We start from the raw sequence: 19,933 nt of genomic DNA, 5'->3' as shown, positions 1-19,933 counted from the left end.
GCACGCTGTGTGGCCTGCATACCACACCCACTTGTGATCCTGCCCATGCCTGCGATGCTGATCCTTCTAGCAAGGCCCACAGATGCATCCTCCTCCTCCTCCTCAGAGCTGATGACATCCCCACTCCCAGGACCTGGCACCCAGTCTCTGTCCTTCACCCTGTCATCATCATCCTCCCCCTCCGCAAACATGTCCTGCTGGGATCCCACAAACTCCCCTTCTGCATGCATGGGCGGATGGACAGTCACCACTGTCTGACTGTCCAAAGCATCATCCCCCAAAGTGCCCATGAGCATTCCTTCCTCCTCCAATTCTGCCGCAACAGCATTCCATAACCCCACTACGCTTGGGGATAAGAAGGTGCTGAGTGACAGGGTGCTGGTGTCGCCCGCTGGGGCTGGAGAACTGCACTCCTCTTTCCCAGGCAGTTCTGGTCGGCTGCTGCTGCTCTTGCAAACAGGAGTGGTGGCGGGGGTGGAGGACTCGGTTCCAGAGCTAATGGTGGCCTGCTCATCCACCATCAGTTCCACCACAGAGTCTGCGTCCTTCTCCTCAATAGGACGGCTACGACCTGGCGGTGGGAAGAACATCTGCGCCACACGCTGCTGCTGTTGCTGTGTCTCTGCAGCTGTTGGGTGGCCAAGGCGTCCACGGCCAGTGGCTAATGGCGGAATAGCCACTGGTGCAGACGCAGAACTGCGCATGGTGGTGGTGGTGCGGCTGCCACGCCCACGACCTCCTCTCTTGGCGATGCCCTTGCTGCCCCTGCCCAAACCGCGGCTGCCAGTGCCAGACATCGTATATTTTTAATATTATACAAATGAAAAAATAAACACTTATGTATGTAAAGGCGGGTGGGACAAGTGGGGTACTTTAATGGGGTGGGACTGGTGGTGGTGGGTGTGTGAGGTGACGGACAGGTGTACTCTACAGCAGAGATTGGTGTAGCGCTAACGAGAGAGTGCACACACAAAGACCCTAGCTGACGCCGACTGACGGTGTCCCTATACACAGACTACAGTACAAGTCAGCAAATACACAATAGAAGTAATAGAAACAATAGGACGGGTGTAGCACTAACCAGAGGGTGCGGACAGCGCAGACGTGTACTGCGCGCACAAAGACCCTAGGTAACGCGGTGACGGACGGTCCCTATACACACAGTACTACTAACTAAACAATAGAAGAATCTAGCTAAATAATAGAACAGGTGTGACTAGATTACAGAGAGCAGATACAGGACAGGTATAGCAGTAAAGCTGGGCCTTGCTAACTACAAAATAGTACAAATCTATCTAACACAGAAGTAGTAGTACAGTAGAGTAGGACATGTGAGAGCACAGGTAACTAGAGACTAGAGCACAGAGCAGGGCAGGCTGCCTTGCCTAGGCACAGGGCCTAGCTGCTGGCTGCAGCTGCAGCAGTGACAGTCTCCCTCCCTAGTCCCTAATAACACAAACTAAACTGCCTAAAATACAATATATCTACAATACAAAGCAATACAGTTGAAGATCAAGTGTTGGAGTGTAAAAACTCTTGGTTTAGAACAATATAAATGCACTTGCACACAGACAAAACGCACTGGAGCAGTCTCTCAGTACAGTTAGTCAGTAAGTCGCAAGCAGGACAAGTGAGGCAAGATGGCGTCCACTATTTATAGAGGGGGGCTTGGCCAGGCTCCCCCTCTGTGATTGGCTGCAGTCAGAGGGCTGGGAGCCCTCTGATTCGCTTGTGAGGACTCGAGGTGACGTCAGACGTGATGTTATCCGAGCTCGTGACGCTATCCGAGCTATCTCCAGATAGCTGCTTGCTATCCGAGTGCGCTCGGATAGCACAGCCCGGATAGCTAATACTATTCGAGTTCGGTATTTGAGCTCGAATAGTGAAAAAAGAGCTAGGATATCCGAGTACCTCGGATATCCTAGCTCAGATGAGCACCACTGCACATTTATAGGCTGAGAATGAAACACAGGACAGTAGTACTGCGAGGCATAAAAGTTATAAACATGACCCATCTGTACCTAATCCAATAAAGTACAGCTTTGCCAAACACATCTTCACCTGGCACTGGCATCTATCCATAGCTGGCATCTGAAAATATTGTTTGTGCTACCAAATATCTCGAATGGCTGGACAAATAGGTTTATATTGCCCAGACATAGCTGTATTTTACTTTCACAAAGGCTAATCAAGAAAGTGCTTTTGAATGACATTTTGTTAATGATAGCGGAATATTACAAAGCTTCAAATATTGTATTCACAGCTACAGTCTCTCTGAATTATTCTAGTCGTAACACAATATCGAATATAGATTATTCTGTAGCTCTCGATATAGATGTAAATAAGTAATTCTTCACTGCTGCCTAACCCAATTCACAGTGATTATTCCTACAGAGGGAAAAGCATTGGATCTAATTTCCATATACTGTACACAACAGCCTAGAGCATGTGCGGGCATGTATAAGAAATGTTATTTATGACAATCAATCAGGAATCTAACTCACCATAAAAGGTCAAATATCAAACAAATAAGTGTGACATTTTAGAAGTTTAAATCCTAGGACTGTCCTGAGGGCTGATGTATTGTGATATTAGACATTTCACCGTAGTGATTTAGATCCATTCTTTATTTTTTCTTTACATTATATTTCCAGTGGCCAAGAAGAATGTGGCAAGTTTATTTTACTGACACAGTAAATATGACTGACAGTGTTACATTATTTTGTGTGAAAATACTTCTTTATGCCATATTTTTCACATTTTAGCATATTGATAGTGTTTATTTTAATAAACTGCTGAATAACTATGCAATTGTTCAAATCTCTTACTATACACAGAACAATTTTGACTGAAAATGTCCACTCACTGTTGTCTATATATGGCATCTATGACAGCATTAATGTTCAAATTGCGAGCAAAGTGCCCGTGACAGCACTAAATCAAACATAGCACTAAAATAGCAGCTATATACTAACTATAAATTGATGGTGCTGCCAGAAAAACCATGATGATTGTGTAGGCACCCACCCTCCAGCATAACCCTGCATCCATCCTAAAATTGCAACATGAGGTAGCCCCCTCCCCCCGATGTTACATAGTTACATAGTTATTTTGGTTGAAAAAAGACATACGTCCATCAAGTTCAACCAGTATAAAATGTAGCAGAGCAGCAGCTTCCAGCACAGGGTAGGTACTCTTTTCCCTCTTCAGTGCAGCTCCAAGCCATGCAGCCTATCACCTTGAGGCTGTCTTTGCATGTCATGTGACAGGGACCACAAAGTGCACAGCTTGAGAAAAGAAGTAAGAACTTCCCCTACTGCCAGAGGTAGGTAATGCGTACCCCTCTGCTGATGCTCTGCATAAAAGCACACTAGTGGTCCACCTTAGCCTCTTGGTAACATGTTGTTCATCTACCCCCCCCCCCCCCCCCCCTTCCAGTCTTGTATATAATCTCCCTGCTATTGCGTATTCCTATTTTCAATTTATGGGATTACATTTTCACCCTAGAGTCTCAACAGCAGCCATTTCAGTGTTATTTAAAATCTAGTTCATTGAGCTGCCAACAAAAAAGAAGTAATGAACATTTAAACTTTTCAGCTTTCTTTTGTTTGATATCGTTAGAGCTTGCTCACTGAAATTTATTTTGTTCTGTCTACTATTCAGGACAGCTGTGGCTGCATTCCCCATGCTGTGCCACTGCTTCATTTGCATACAGTTAACACTGTTGTATTAACTCATGCAATGCAAATCGATGAGAAAATAAATGAATAAAAAGCTATGAGTTTGGCTACCATAAAGCCAAACTCGTTACCAATCATTTTCCCCATCCCTACCACTTACTGCACTTGGCTATATCATTACTGAGTACCGGCACAAAATCCAAGTACCTGGAACTCCTATAGCCACCAGTTAGCATTGCGGTCTATGGAGTAGCCAAAATACGGCAGACCCAAGTATGCCAAAACTCCCTGCTTCAGTTTACAGTACTTTGTTTCTCTGCTTTCCCCTACCCTAGTTCAGAAAAATAAAATGCGTGCTTTCTTTTTTTTCAATATAGTGAAAAATGGTGAAAGATGTTGAAAGTGGACAAAGCTCAATGTTTCCATTGTGGGCTTCACAGTTTTGACATCAGGGCTGATTAAATAACGTAACTCAGTTTACGGACATTAAGGTCTTTGTCCTATTGATATTAAAGAAAATCTGTTTTTTCTTTAAGCAAAATACATTTCACAAAACAAACCAGACATTCTTTGTTATATTTACTTTTACTTATTATAATCTTACTGTTTTATTGATCTGCAGAAACAAGCATAAACCATTCCTTCTGTTTATGTCTTACCTTCAAGTGCACACAGCACTTTTTGCCTCTCGGAATTTTAGAGGAAACAGTAAACATGGCATTTATGGAGATGCTGTTGAAGAAGTCGACTGGAGCGTAGGTATGATATTTTATTATTTTCACTTGAAAATGTTGTTGTTTTAGAATGTTAAAGGTAAACAAAATCTAAGATAAAAAAATGTTTTTATGCCTTATGAATATATTCAGTTACAATTAGAAGCAAAGCATGCTAGAAAATCTGAAATAAAAAGCAACGCTTATACTTTTTCTCAGGGTATCTAGATCTGACATGTATTTCATTCAGTAAACAAAAACAAAATAAAGATGCTGTAAACTCTTGGCACAGAAAAGGCCATATCAAAATCTTTCATTACCAATAAGCCTAATTTTCTATCACTTTACACTGGAAGGCTGTGTTGTGAATATTTCAGTTAAAGCAAATCTGTGAGGTTTGCATTGCACAAATTTAGATACTTACCTCAGAAAAGGGGAACCCTCTGGGTCCTCCAGACGCTTCCCCCATCCTTCTACTCCAGGCAATCTTAGTGCCGAGACCCCTGAAGATCACAGGCATGCGGCCGTACTGTGCCTGTGCAGTAGTATGGATCTGCTTGGGCTTCAGTGGAAAAAGCTGATCCCGATTGGGTCTGTGCTACTGCACAGGTGCAGATGGCTCACACATGTGCAGTAGTGCTGACCCTATGAGGCTTTGGCAGAAAAATCCAAGTCCGATCGAGTCCAAGCTACTGCTCATGCGCGAGCAAGTCCTTAAGCCCTTGTCAATAGCCCGGCTAGCACTGGAATGGCCTGGTGGAGGAGGAGGAGGAATGTCTCTGGAAGACCCAACTTTATCTGACTGTGAGTCCCACATCTCCATTTTCCTCACAATTTTTAAACTGGAACCCATAGTTATATCTACTTTATATTTCTGTCCTTCCATTAATACCACTTGTAATGATTTTTTATCATAATTCTATTATTATTATTATTGTGCCAACATCTTGCACAACCCTGTACAGAGTATATTGTCTTGTCACTTAACTGTCCCTTAGAGCAGCTTACAATCTATTCCCTGCCATAGTCATATGTCTATGTATGTATTGTGTAGTGCAGTGTTTCTCAACATTTTATTGGTATGTACCCCTTTTAAAACCCCGTACTCACAAAGTACCCCATAGCATAGTAAACATTATCACAAGTACCCATTGACAAATTTACATTTTATCGTAGTACATGATAATTGGTTCTAAACATTTTCCAAGCTTTTACTATTACTTTTAAATGGCTAATATACTAATTTGGTGTTGTTTAAATAAGATTTATCATTTTCTAAAACACTAGGGGCTTGATTCACAAAGCAGTGCTAACCTACTTAGCACGTCTAAAGTAGAGTTGGGCCAAACGGTTCGCCTGCGAACGGTTCCATGCGAACTTCCGTGGTTCGCGTTCGCGTCCCGCAGGCGAACGTTTGCGGAAGTTCGGTTCGCCCCATAATGCACCATGGAGGGTCAACTTTGACCCTCTACATCACAGTCAGCAGGCCCAGTGTAGCCAATTAGGCTACACTAGCCCCTGGAGCCCCACCCCCCTTATATAAGGCAGGCAGCGGCGGCCATTACGGTCACTCGTGTGCCTGCATTAGTGAGAGTAGGGCGAGCTGCTGCAGACTGTCTCTCATAGGGAAAAATTAGTTAGGCTTAGCTTGTTCCAGGCTGCATACCTGTTCTGTGAACCCACCACTGCATACCTGTACTGTGAACCCACCACTGCATACCTGTTCAGTGAACCTGCCACTGCATACCTGTTCTGTGAACCCACCACTGCATACCTGTTCTGTGAACCCACCACTGCATACCTGTTCAGTGAACCTGCCACTGCATACCTGTACTGTGAACCCACCACTGCATACCTGTTCAGTGAACCTGCCACTGCATACCTGTTCTGTGAAACCACCACTGCATACCTGTTCTGTGAACCCACCACTGCATACCTGTTCAGTGAACCTGCCACTGCATACCTGTTCAGTGAACCCACCACTGCATACCTGTTCTGTGAACCCGCCACTGTATACCTGTTCAGTGAACCCACCACTGCATACCTGTTCTGTGAACCCACCACTGCATACCTGTTCAGTGAACCTGCCACTGCATACCTGTACTGTGAACCCACCACTGCATACCTGTTCAGTGAACCTGCCACTGCATACCTGTTCTGTGAACCCACCACTGCATACCTGTTCTGTGAACCCACCACTGCATACCTGTTCAGTGAACCTGCCACTGCATACCTGTTCAGTGAACCCACCACTGCATACCTGTTCAGTGAACCTGCCACTGCATACCTGTTCAGTGAACCCACCACTGCATACCTGTTCTGTGAACCCGCCACTGCATACCTGTTCAGTGAACCCACCACTGCATACCTGTTCTGTGAACCCACCACTGCATACCTGTTCTGTGAACCCACCACTGCATACCTGTTCTGTGAACCCACCACTGCATACCTGTACTGTGAACTCACCACTGCATACCTGTTCAGTGAACCCACCACTGCATACCTGTTCAGTGAACCCACCACTGCATACCTGTTCAGTGAACCCACCACTGCATACCTGTTCAGTGAACCTGCCACTGCATACCTGTTCTGTGAACCCGCCACTGTATACCTGTTCTGTTCAGTGAACCCGCCACTGCATACCTGTTCTGTTCAGTGAACCCGCCACTGCATACCTGTTCTCGCCATGGTGTGCACCAGTCCAGCACGGCCGTCACTACACAAACAGCTGTTTGCGGTGCGTTACACGGTGAGTTTGGTGTGTCAGTGTGAAGCAGTACCTTAATTACACTACTTGATTGATGTATACACATGCAAGATGTTTTAAAGCACTTTAGGCCTGTCATTTAGCATTCAATGTGATTTCTGCCCTTAAAACGCTGCTTTGCGTCAAATCCAGATTTTTCCCGGGGACTTTTGGCATGTATCCCACTCCTGGACCTGGGGGTCCAGGTGTTAGACCCCTTGAAACATCTTTTCCATCACTTTTGTGGCCTGCATATTTTTTTTTTTTCAAAGTTCGCATCCCCATTGAAGTCTATGGCGGTTCGCAAACTTTTACGCGAACCGAACCTTCCGCGGAAGTTCGCGAACCTAAAATCAGTGGTTCGGCCCAACTCTAGTCTAAAGTCTTTAGACGCGCTAACCAGGGTGCTAAGTAGGTTAGCACTGGATTTCTCAATCAGATCGTGCGCTAACTTTGCGCGCGCAAAGTTTTATGCGCGCAAAGTTTTACGTGCGCTAAGTCCCATAGGCTTTAATGGGCACTTCACGCAGAGCGCCCTGTGCTCTGTGCAGTACGCGCGTAAAGTTTTACGCGCATAAAGTTTTGCGCGCGTAAAGTTTTATGTGCGAAAAGCTTGTTTAGACGTGCTAAGGGGGTTTTCACAGGCGTGCTAACAGTTAGCACCGCTTTGTGAATCAAGCCCTAAATTTGTTATTCTTGGTTAAGTATATCAAGCCCGAGTACCCCCTGGAACCATCAGAAGTACCCCCTGGGGTACACGTACCACATGTTGAGAAACTAGGGTGTAGTGTACAGTATGTATAATAGTCTAAGGGCAATTTTTAAGGGGAAGCCAATTAACTTATCTGTATGTTTTTGGGATGTGGGAGGAAATTGGAGTGCCTGGAGGTAACACACAGACACAAGGAGAACATACAAACTACTTGCAGATTATGCCCTGGCTGGGATTCAAACCGGTAAGCCAGCGCTGCAAGGCGAGAGCGCTAACCACTATGCCACCGTGCTGCCCCTTAATATCTCAAGCTTATAAAATGGCTCATTCAGCAGGGAGAACTGCCCCAGTGGGCAGGGAGGCATTATTCTCTAGGGCCTCTTTCTTTCTTTTAAAATGGGCTGTTTGGGAGCCATTGACATATGCTAATAGGGCCACACTGTTACTAATCCAGCATCAGTTCCAAGTAAGTGGCTTCCTCTATCTTTGAAGCAGCAACTCCAGAGAACACAACCTCCTAGCCTCGCCTTCCTCTTAGTAATTGGACAACAGTTTGGAAGAGGGTGAGCTTGGAAAGTCATGTTCTCAGGAATCACATGAATCATTGCCAAGTGAGTGACAAAGTGGTCCGGCAGTACTTATCAGAGCCCCTCAATCTTAAAAAACTTAAAGGGTCATTCCCACCTTGGCCAGCAGTCTGAAGTGGCCTCCCAGTCTTCTTTGTCAAAAGTGATCCTTTCCCCATCAGTGGCTGAAAAGTACTACAAATCTAAAGGCATAAAAACGAATAAACTAGAACGCTGTAAGTTAAGACACAACATGGTGCTGAAAAGCAGGAAATGCACAGATGAGCACTGAAAAGCCATTAGCATTAATTACTAGTCACATCAGCCGCTCACTCTCTAATACAAGTAACTACCATATTTTTGGCATATATTTAGAGGGCAAAAACCAGGGATGAAAAATATATACTAAGTCCCCATGTGTCCTCTTTTGTCCCCTTCTGTCCATCATGTGTCCCCTTCTGTCCCCCTGTGTTTGCCTTCTGTCCCCTTTGTTCCTCCTGTGTGTCCCACTGTGTCCTTCTTTGCCCTGTGTGCCCCCTTCTGTCTCCCTGTGTCCTCCTGTGTGTCCCACTGTGTCCTCCTTTGCCCCCTTATGTCCTCCTCAGGTCTCCCTGTATCCTCTTTTGCCCCTGTGTATTCCCTACTGTTCCCCTGTGTCATCCTCAAATCCCCCACTCCCCGGTCTCCACCGCTCCCCATGTGTAAAAACAATTGGAGGCAGTGTGTCTCACCTTATCCATTTTGTAGGGAGAAAAAGTGTGTCTTATATGACGAAAAATACGATAGTCATTAGTTGCAGTAAGTCAGTCAACCATGCACAATGGCCCTGAACAGTGGGTAGCTATGAAGCTGTGGGCCCCAGTGCAAGTTTAGCATTGGGGCCCCCCAAGCATCCTATAGATAATAATTGATACAACACACCAAAACCAATCAAGGATAACCACAGTGTCAGAATTGCAAGAAGGGGATGGAAAACTGTGTGTTAGTGGTCACTACTATTCAAATCAACTATAGAAGCGAATGCTATCAGCACAGGACCAATAAAGATCTAATACTGTGTTTGAGGGGTTGGGCCCCTCTAGCCCAAGGGCCCCCATGCGGTCGCTACCTCTGCACCCCCTAATGCTATGCTACTGGCCCTGAAGGTTGAAAATGAAAACCCATAATTAGGCTTCATAATGTGGTTCCTGAGTACAGAGCTAATAACAGCTTTTCTCCTTCTCATCTACTTTTTCTTATATGACTTGAGATAAATTTCTTATGTGCAAGGAATATGTTGTTCTCCATCCTACAAAAAGTTTTTGCACTACTTTATTACCCTCCATACCACAAAGTTATAAGCTTAAAAAAGTACCAAAAAATTAGGTGAAAATATTTTCTTGCTTGCAGGTGGCTTAAAAGGCACTTTATTGATTAGGGTAGCATGGTTAGTGGTTAGCTCTCTCACTGTGCAGCGCTGGGTCCCCGGTTCGAATCCCAGCCGAGGCACTGTCTGAACAGAGTTTGTATGTCCTCCCTGTGTCTAAGGGGGTTTCCTCCGGGGCACGCCGGTTTCCACCCACATTCCAAAAACATACAGACAAGTTAATTGGCTTAACCTAAAATTGGCCCAAGAGTACTATACATACACTACATGATACACACATAGATATGACTATGGTAGGGACTAGATTGTGAACCCCTCTGAGGGACAGTTAGTGACTATACAGCGCTGAGGAAGATGTCAGCGCTATATAAATACTAAATAATATTATGTAAAAATATCACCTAAGAGAAAACTTAGGAGAAGTGAATTGGATCAGACCCTTAATATGGCATTTAGTTACTTGTTTAAAGCAAACTGTTTTCTTATTTTTAAGCTAAAAAGTTACTTTCAAATATTCCATCAACTGGTCACTGTATAAAAATATTTTTCCTGTTTTTTTAAATAGTAAAGAAACATAGCGTATTTATATAAATCCCCAGTTTTCCCACAGCTTCCCTCGCAAGGCTTATGAGAGCATGTTTAAAAGCACATTTGTTAACGGCTAGACAAGTCCAAGTTATTGAAGTGTGATATGGGAAAAATGAAACCATACATTTGACCTTGTCAAAAAGTGAAAGGAGATGATACAGGTGATAATGCAGGAAAGAATGAGTGAACATGGGAAGAAGAAATAACTCTAATCTTGGCTGCTTGACTGACATGTCACCAAATTGGATTGCTTAGTGACATGTTGATGCAGATAAAAAAAAAATGAGATAATTTGAGATGGTGACAACAGAAATGCTTTATTGTAGGCCAATGAGTAATTGCTATGCATGATAAGGTCTGAACCATAAGAACTTTCATGTGAAGAGTTATTTACAGAATAATTTGCAGATGTTACAGTGTATGAGCAAACATTATACGCTACAGTTACCATCTTTGAAGACACTGATGGTCATTTAGTGAAGCTAGGCATTGCAACTTGCAATCTGTCATTTTAGTGCAGGCACATTCGCTTGAAGAGAATCTGTAATTCTTACAATAAAAAGCATACCATTCTATTCATTATGTTCTCCTGGGCCCCTCTGTGCAGTTTCTGCCACTTCCTGCTGCGATCCTGGCTTGTAATTGCCAGTTTTAGGCAGTGTTTACAAACAAAAGACATGGTTGCTAACCAGAGTGTGATAGTCTGAGAGGAGCTCAGTCTGTGACTCACACAGAGCCTGCAGGGGACATGAAGAGGGTGTGTATAGCTTCTATCCTATCACAAGCAGACCAGCACATTCCTGCCTGAGTGCCTAAGCCTGACAAAGCCGACAGAGGATAGAAGATTAGATTATATAACAGAGATAATACATCCACTGTGCAACTAGGAAAGGCTGCAGTAAGACAGACCACATTAGAACAGGTATAGGAACTTATAGGATAGAAGAAATAAGGCTGAACATTTTCTTACAGAGTCTCTTTAAAGTGGGATTACACTCAAATTTCTTCTATGGTCTACAGCATTAAAACATAGCATAACATGAACAGCTAACCCACTTGAATGGTTTCCAAGGATCTGGAAGGGTTATCACCCAAGCTTTTGCTGACCAGCATTATTAGAAGTGTACTACACTATGTAAACATGTTAGAAAGGTTTCTGCTGTATCCTGGATTGAAGCAGAGAACTATCTCTTCTTTGTTTGCTCAGAAATTACTTAATTACAAGTCTATCTGATAATTTTTCCTGTGCCCCACAAGGATATCCATTAGCTTTTGTGAAGTGGAAATAGACATGCAGATGACATCAGACCAGTGTTATAGTGCTTCATATCCTTTTTTTTTTTTTTACTATGTTTAATGTTTTAAAGCAAAAATGTGACGACAACAGAGAGGCAAAGGTGTGAGCCGTCACTGTTCTGAAGCTATGGCTACTACTGTAACCCCCCAGGCTCAGTTTAAGTGAATAGGGTTTATGTACATGCATGTTTCCCTATACACTCTCAATTCTTCTGAGATTATGAGATAGTGGCACATCTGAACATCTACCAAATAAGCCCCAAACCTCTTTAATCCCTTGTCCCTAATGCAGGCTGACACACACACACACACACACACACACACACACACACACACACACACACACACACACACACACACACACACACACACTGTATTTAGCTGTAATTTATTGTGTATTAATAGAAGCTCTGCAACAATAAGCACTACTGATAGTTAAGATTGTATTGTAAATAAGCACCCCAAATAGACTATTCTCTTCACTGGCATCAGTAGTGGTTGCCTCTTAGGGTACCCCTGTATTTACTGTAATATACTACATTTTCCCAAACTACCTTTGATTATACCTACTTACTACACTTAGAGGCTCCAGTTTACTGTTTGTGTTTTTTCTTCTTCTGAAGTTCAGATCCAGATAGTACAATAGCCAGGCAACTGTCATTTCTATCCATATGATAACAGTAGCATCCTCTTTATTCCTTTGGCTTTGAGCTGTTTTGAATGAGGTTGCATAAAATATTTAAAGAGAACTCGAGGTGGGGATCTTAGAATGAAATCTATACACAGAGGCTGGGTCTGGCTATAGTGCCCAGCCTCTGTTGCTATTTGAATCCCCCCTAAGTCCCCCCTGCGCTCCGTTCTAGCCCATAAATTACAGCCGCGCTGTCGGGCAATGTTTACCTCCCTAATGTCACTCACGCCGCTCCCCCCGCCTCCTGCAGAGCGCCAGTCCCAGCCTGCGTCCCTTCCCTCCAATCAGCGGCGAGGGAAGGGACGTGGGCGGGGACCGGCACTCTGCAGGAGGCGGGGGAGCGGCATGAGTGACACTAGGGAGGTAAATATAACTCGCTGTCACACGCTGCGTGTCACCAGCGCGGCTGTAATTTATGGGGGGGGGGGGGACTTAGGGGGAGCGCAGGGGGGACTTAGGGGGGATTCAAATAGCAATAGAGGCTGGGCACTATAGCCAGACCCAGCCTCTGTGTATAGATTTCGTTCTAAGATCCCCACCTCAGGTTCTCTTTAAACTTATAGCAAGTGAATATCCTATTTCTACTATCTTCAGTAAATTTTGACAGTAACGAGGGATCTCCTTGCTTGCTATAAGCTAATATAAGACATACTGGATAACATTTACTAACTTTATAATTGTATTCAACAGGAAAAATTATTGATGAACTTCAAAGACACCAACTTACAATGAATACATTAGTATATTTTACTTCTGATAATGGTGGACATTTAGAGGAGATCTCTTCTTCAGGTGATAGTCAAGGAGGATGGAATGGGATTTACAAAGGTAATGTAAAAAAAATGTTGAAGCTTAATATATCACAAAAGCATTATAAACCAGTTATCAACTGTGTGGTACACATGTCAATGACAATATCTTCAAATATACTCTTTGTTAAAGAGTAGCTTAAGAAAAATTAAGCATTTGGCCCATATGCAATTATTTGTTTCACCTGAGTTATCTCCTAGGAGATAATTTTTATCTTCTCTTTAAACTAACTTTTCAGCATTTTACAATTAAAAAAAGTACCCAAAAGTCTGTGAAAATGTACCATTACATTTATTTTAAGTATTTTTTTTTCTATTATTTTTTTTTTTTTGCTTGCTAGTGGCTTAAAATGCATTTTATGATTAAGTTAAGTTGTGAAAATATCACCTAGGAGAAAACTCAGGCGAAAAAGTGAATTTAATATGGGCCAAGGGCTTGTGAGAATTTCACAGCTAACCTCTGAGCTGCAACCCAAACATATACACTAATATTCAAATATCTATGTTTTTGTCTCTCTAAATAAACCTTAAATTGGACCTGAACTCTTGCACAGGACCGAAGGAAAACAGAGACATTTAACCCTGCATGTATTCATAGAGCTTAGCCTGCCTGATTTCACCTCATCTGTGTCTAATCATCACAATTTGTAATTGTGATCCCTCAGCTGTGTCAGCTGACTGCCACTGCAGATAAGCTCATTTGAAAGCACAGGATGTTAACAATATGTCTGCTTCTATGACAACAGGAAGTAAACAAACTGCAGATTTATTGCTGAATTTGTATCAGATGTAACAAATAAATGTTTTTTATTTAAAGGTTATTATGCTGTTCTGTATCTTTAAGAGCAAAGAAGCAGTTCTGAGTTTACGTCCTCTTTAAACAAATATTTAGGCTATTTCCCCCCACACTTGACATAATAGGCCAGACTATGAATAACTATGATGACTATTGGCTAACTACTGTCCCTGGAAGGGCCAATAAGGTAGGCAGGTTATGGAAAAAAACAACAACCTGACCACCATTTTATTACTGGGACACAAAAGATGGGAACACTAGTGGCTAGATTGCGCTTCCACAGTTTATTGATCTTACATGATTGCCATCTTAGTGCTGAACTCTAAGCAATCCTTCCCATACCTATATTTATTATTTATTAACTGATTAACGTAAAAGGGAACCAAATGCTTAAAAAAAGCCAGATACTTCTCTAAGGAGAGAGAAGGCTCTGGGTCTTATAGAGCCTTCCCTCTCTTCTTCTGATGCCCGTTACAGCACTGGCTCCCCTGTAGCAACATTCGACCAATTCGGTCAAATATTCACCGCCAAAGTGAGGCTTCAGGAAGTCTTCGGGAGCTTGAGTGCTCCCGAAGAAGGGTGCTCCATACTGCGCACGCGCGAGCGCTCTCTATAGTGGAATCGCGTGTGCACAGTATGGAGTCTCCTTTCTTCGGGAGGACTCGCCTCCGGAAGACTTCTGAAGTTCCCCGTGGTAGGGGATTCAAACTGGGAAGGAAGTGATGCATGGAGGGCACCGGTAGTGGAGACAGAAGGGTCATTAGGACCCAGAGCCTTCACTTTCCTTAGGTAAGTATCTGTTTTTTTGTTTTTTTTAAGCATTTGGTTCCCATTTGCTTTAAATACTTTTACCTGTGTACTTTTTTGTATTTTAACAATTCATGTCAGCATACATATAAAAACAGAATTTCCCTTTGATCAAAACAGCTGAACTCTGAATGCTATCAATGTCTAAAGAAGGTGTTAATATTGTTAATATTGATTCTTAAACGGTGGTCATGTGACCAAGGAAGCTATTATTTTACTAGTGTGCCTCTAGTGTAGCAGTGGTTTTTAAGTAGCATGTGGTTCAGCATCCTACTGATATAGGAGACAGAAAGTTGTGCATTGCAGCAGGTGCTGGTGTAGACAGTGCCTGTTACACTGGCCCTTATTCAGTTCATTTTTTCTCCTAAGTTTTCTCCTAGGTTCACAGTGTTCAGTTGCATAATGCATGTGTTATAATAAGTGTGAGCTGCAATGAAGACTGGACAATAGATGTTAATACAAAGCCTGCATGCAGTGAGTTAGAATACCGTGATCAGTTATAACACAGTACTGTAAACTTTTATTAAAATTAACTACAAAACATACCTATCTGACACTGTCAACATCATTTATTCTTTCTCTTGTTCCCGTGGTCGCAATAACCCATACACACTGGTTTCTGTAATATGTCTCTCTAGGTTTAGCTCCGAGTTCTGCTTTGACTCTGAATTTCCCTAATCAGTCTCTCTCATTTTCTTCAGCCTGCAAATCACAAACCCTAATTGTGCTTCTGTGCACTGTCTGTGAGTGTAGAAGAGTGGCCGCCACTACAGCTCAGAGAACGCCTGAGTTGTACCTGACTTACTTATTGTTATGCTTCCTCTGAGCTGCAATAGCAGTGGCTCTTCTTCCCTCTCAGTTACAATACATACCAAAGGTGATCTAATTAGTACAGTGGTGCACCCCCTACCCTTACAGAGCCTCAGGCAGTAGTCTAGTTTTCTTTTTGTATGATCCAGATCTGAGGAGAAGGTGTGGGTAGCTAGGACCTGGTGTGACCTATAGTAACTTTGGAAGCTGGTTTTAACAAAGACAGTTCCCTAGATAATCCACCACTCCCCAGAGGTAATGGTACATGAGCTCTCAGTACCTTTACCCAAAAATATTTTAATGTAAAAGAATTCACCATGACAACATAAAAAATGTTTAATCAAAGAAAAAAAATGACATTTCTTAAAATAATGGTTTTCCTAATGGCCTTGCAATCCTCTAGGGTCTTCTGAAAATGTGGTTGATGATTCCTACATTTTTTGAATGACTATCTGCACTGCCGCTATGTTGAATTCAAGGTGAATATGAAGGGAGAGGAATATGGAGCTGCCATCTCATTCTCTAATTATGTTAGTTCTGTACTAATGCACTGCTTCTAATATTTCTCTAAAAAACAGTGGTAAAGCACCGCTCACATGCCAGGCAACTAGACCTAGTCTAATGGCAGTTCTTACTATGACAACTATTAATGTGTACCTGAGATGAAAGCCATCTCAGGGACCATACTTACCTGATGCTTCCTTAAGCCCCCTTGAGGCCGCTCAGTCCCTCACTGTCCGAAAGCCTGGCCGCGTCGCGCTTCATCACACATGTGTGGCCCAGCCAGGCGCGTCCCCGTCACGCTTCCATCCCTGGGAGCATTCTACGTCTACACATTAGTACTGGCTGGGCCATGCATCCGCAATAAAGCGCAACTTGCCCAGGATGTATGGCAGTATAAAAGGTCAAAGGAGCCACCCTAAGAGACCGCGAGTGACTGAGCAGCCTCAAGGGGGCTTAAGGAAGCCCCAGGTAAGTATAGAACCTGAGATGTCTTTCATCTCAGGTTCACTTTGTTATGTTCCTGTGAGCTGCCTATCAATCTGTTGACTCTCACAAACGGAGGTCTACCAGCCCTTTTCCTGTTACAGGTTGCCCCAGTTTCTAAAGGCCTATTGTTGGTTATGGAGACCGTACTCACTGATGCCTGGACTTTCTTCAAGATTTCTCTGTAGGAAAGATCTACATTATTAAGTGTTAAGATGCTGCTTTATGACTAAAAGTAGTAAACCCATTTTGTATAATTCAGAAATGTAATTTTTCCCCAGGTTTGGGTAGCCGTACCCATTTTTAACCTCTGCAGTTCAGCACTTATCTGTGTACCCTTACAAGCTATTCATTGGACTTTAACTGCTTGAATAACAATAAAAAAAAAACTGGAGAAATTGGGGTTGTTCAAAAGCTGTATATAGCTTTTGAACAACCCCAATTTCTACAGTTTTTTTATACATAGATGGGTAGATTTTTTTTTTTGTTTTATGAACACTTTGCTTCCCTGAGCATTAATGACTAATTATGGAGCTGACTATGCATTGTAAGCAGTGCATGACAAATTCTAATTTTAGTGTACTTCATGCAATAAAAGTAGAAATTTCAAGTGTTCGTTTTTTTAGACAGACACTACATAGGACAGTTATGAATTATGTGTAAATTATCAGAAACCAGCTATTTATCTGACTACCAAAAAAATAAAAAAAATTATTAGTCATTATCACTGCTATTTGCACTTTTTCAAGTACCGGTAGTAGGAATAATTCGGCTAATTCATTGTCAACAGTTCAGGCTATAGAACAGATAAAATTGCCAGTAAATTAATGTTCATAGTTAAATTTTAAACTTATGCTTATACATTATTTATAAATATTGTATTCCAGCTGGAAAAGCTACTTGCTGGGAAGGTGGAATTCGAGTACCAGGTCTTGTACTATGGCCCGGAGTTATAGAACCGGGAAGTGTGATTAACGATCCCACAAGTAACATGGATATTTTCCCCACAGTTGTTCATCTTTCTGGATCAACTATTCCCCAAGACAGGTATGTATTCTATGTACAGTACAGACCAAAAGTTTGGACACACCTTCTCATTCAAAGAGTTTTCTTTATTTCCATGACTATGAACATTGTAGATTCACACTGAAGGCATCCAAACTATGAATTACCACATGTGAAGGTATAGTACATAACCAAAAAGTGTGAATCAACAGAAAATATGTCAGATCCTAGGTTCTTCAAAGTAGCCATCTTTTGCTTTGATTACTGCTTTGCACACTCTTGGCATTCTCTTGATGAGCTTCAAGAGGTAGTCACCTGAAATGGTTTTCACTTCACAGGTGTGCCCTGTCAAGTTTAATAAGTGGGATTGCATGCCTTATAAATGGGGTTGGACCATCAGTTGCGTTGTGTAGAAGTCAGGTGGATACACAGCTGATAGTCTACTGAATAGACTGTTAGAATTTGTATTATGGCAAGAAAAAAGCAGCTAAGTAAAGAAAAATGAGTGGCCATCAGACCACTTCTCAGTTCCTATGCTTTCTGGCTAAAGTTTTGGTCACTTTTGAATGCTGGTGGTGCTTTCACTCTATTGGTAGCATGACACAGAGTCTACAACCCACACAAGTGGCTCAGGTAGTGCAGCTCATCCAGGCTGGCACATCAATGTGAGCTGTGGCAAGAAGGTTTGCTGTGTCTGTGTAAGGCTTGGGGGTATAATTCTAGGAGTCAGCTTGTATGTTCCAGGGTATGGGTCTCGCTCTTCACCTATCTATCCCTGCCTGGCACACCACTAACTGACACCTACACTGTCCCTACCTGGCATACCACTAGCTAGCCATAATTAGGACTTAGGCAAGCAGGGCATACAAGCTGACGTAGAAGGAAGATATACCACCAAGAGCTACTACTGAGGCTAGTAACACAGTTCAGCAGTATCACATACACAGTTCAGGTAAAGTAATCCAGGTATAATAATCTTCATGCAAAACTATTCAACAGCAACAGTAATTTAATCAGAGTTATAAAACAGTTCAAGCAGACTTGCATGCAGTAGAGCAACAGGTGATAATTGATGCAAGTATAACACAGTTCATTTTAGTCTGCATGCAAAGGTATGCAACAGGTAGCAGAAGTCCTAGATGATATATGACAAGTTATATGAGAGTATATGCTCACTGTTTGTTGACTGATAAGGAAAGAAAGCAGTCCAAAGTCAGTCCAGGTGGCAAGCAAGGAATATTCAGTAACTTAGCAGAGGTCTGTCCAGGCAGCAAGCATGGAATGCCCAGTAACTAGCAGAGGTCGGTCCAGGTGGCAGGCAAAGGGTTATCCAAGAATCAAGCAGAAGTTAAACACAACAGAGTCGTCAAATACAAGCCGAGGTAAAAAGTCCAGAATATCAGTCACGATCAGAGTGCACACCCAGCAACTAGCCAAAGCTATGCTTATCACGAGCGATGACTGGGAGCACTCTGCAGGTTTAAATACAGACCAACATCCAATCAGTGGCCGGCCCCACTCCACACAACCAATCACACTGCTAGGCCCTGCCTAGGTGTCAGCTGTATAATCAGCTGACATCGCTCTGTCAGCTGATCGCTGTTTACCTTTGTGGAGGCCGTACTGGGAACGTGCCCTCCGCCTATGAGGAAGTGCGGCCTGTGAGCCATCGGCAGCGTCATCAGCAGGGAACAAGCGGCGAGACCCAGAAGTAGTAGACTCAGTCTGGGTCCCGGCGGATTCAGATACATTCCTTATAGTCTGTCAGCATAGTGTCCAGTGCATGGAGGTGATACTAGGAGACAGGCCAGTACATCAGGAGACTTAGAGGAGGTCATAGGAGGGCAACAACCCAGCAGCAGCACCGCTGTCAGAGGCCTGCAAAATGACCTCCAGCAGACCATAAATGTGCATGTGTCTTCTCAAATAGGGCTTTCTTTTGATGAAATGAAATAATCACTCAGAAATAGATTATGCCATATGTTTTCTATGCATAATTATGTAATCTTAGGCATCAGATGATCACGAGCCAATCAGCATGGCTCCTCCTCATTTATTGCAAAAGGTGTCAGTTGTCATATAAGGTCAGTAGATTTTGCTATGGGTGGTTATGAAGTGGTTACCCACTTAACGGTGAAGTATGCATAGTCTTAATAAAAAGAAATCACAAAAACAGATGAAAATAATATAAAAAATGTAAAAGGATTGTTTTTGAAAAATATCCAATCTATTTTTAAAGTTATTTACAATTTCCATAAGAAAAAGTTCTGGCGGACAAATATTCTACAAATTTTACAAATTTGGCCTTGTATATATAAAACGCATGCTAAATGCTTGAAAAACGCATCACAAACGCACCAA

General features: G+C 42.7%; 1 protein-coding gene across 2 annotated transcripts in view; it reads left to right on the top strand.

Moving 5' to 3' along the window:
* Positions 1 to 19,933, top strand: part of STS (steroid sulfatase) — a 309,113-nt gene that overhangs the window by 160,560 nt on the left and 128,620 nt on the right. For both annotated transcript variants that reach the window (XM_068269911.1, XM_068269912.1), the window contains 3 exons: positions 4,303 to 4,439; positions 13,049 to 13,186; positions 17,455 to 17,614. In XM_068269911.1, the coding sequence (XP_068126012.1) occupies positions 4,303 to 4,439; positions 13,049 to 13,186; positions 17,455 to 17,614 (435 nt within the window). The remainder of the gene's footprint in view (positions 1 to 4,302; positions 4,440 to 13,048; positions 13,187 to 17,454; positions 17,615 to 19,933) is intronic.

This window comes from Hyperolius riggenbachi, chromosome 2 (genome assembly GCF_040937935.1).
Source record: "Hyperolius riggenbachi isolate aHypRig1 chromosome 2, aHypRig1.pri, whole genome shotgun sequence".
Taxonomy (NCBI): Eukaryota; Metazoa; Chordata; class Amphibia; order Anura; family Hyperoliidae; genus Hyperolius; species Hyperolius riggenbachi.
Note: the sequence above shows the minus strand (reverse complement) of the source record. Positions and strands in the feature narration are given on the sequence as shown.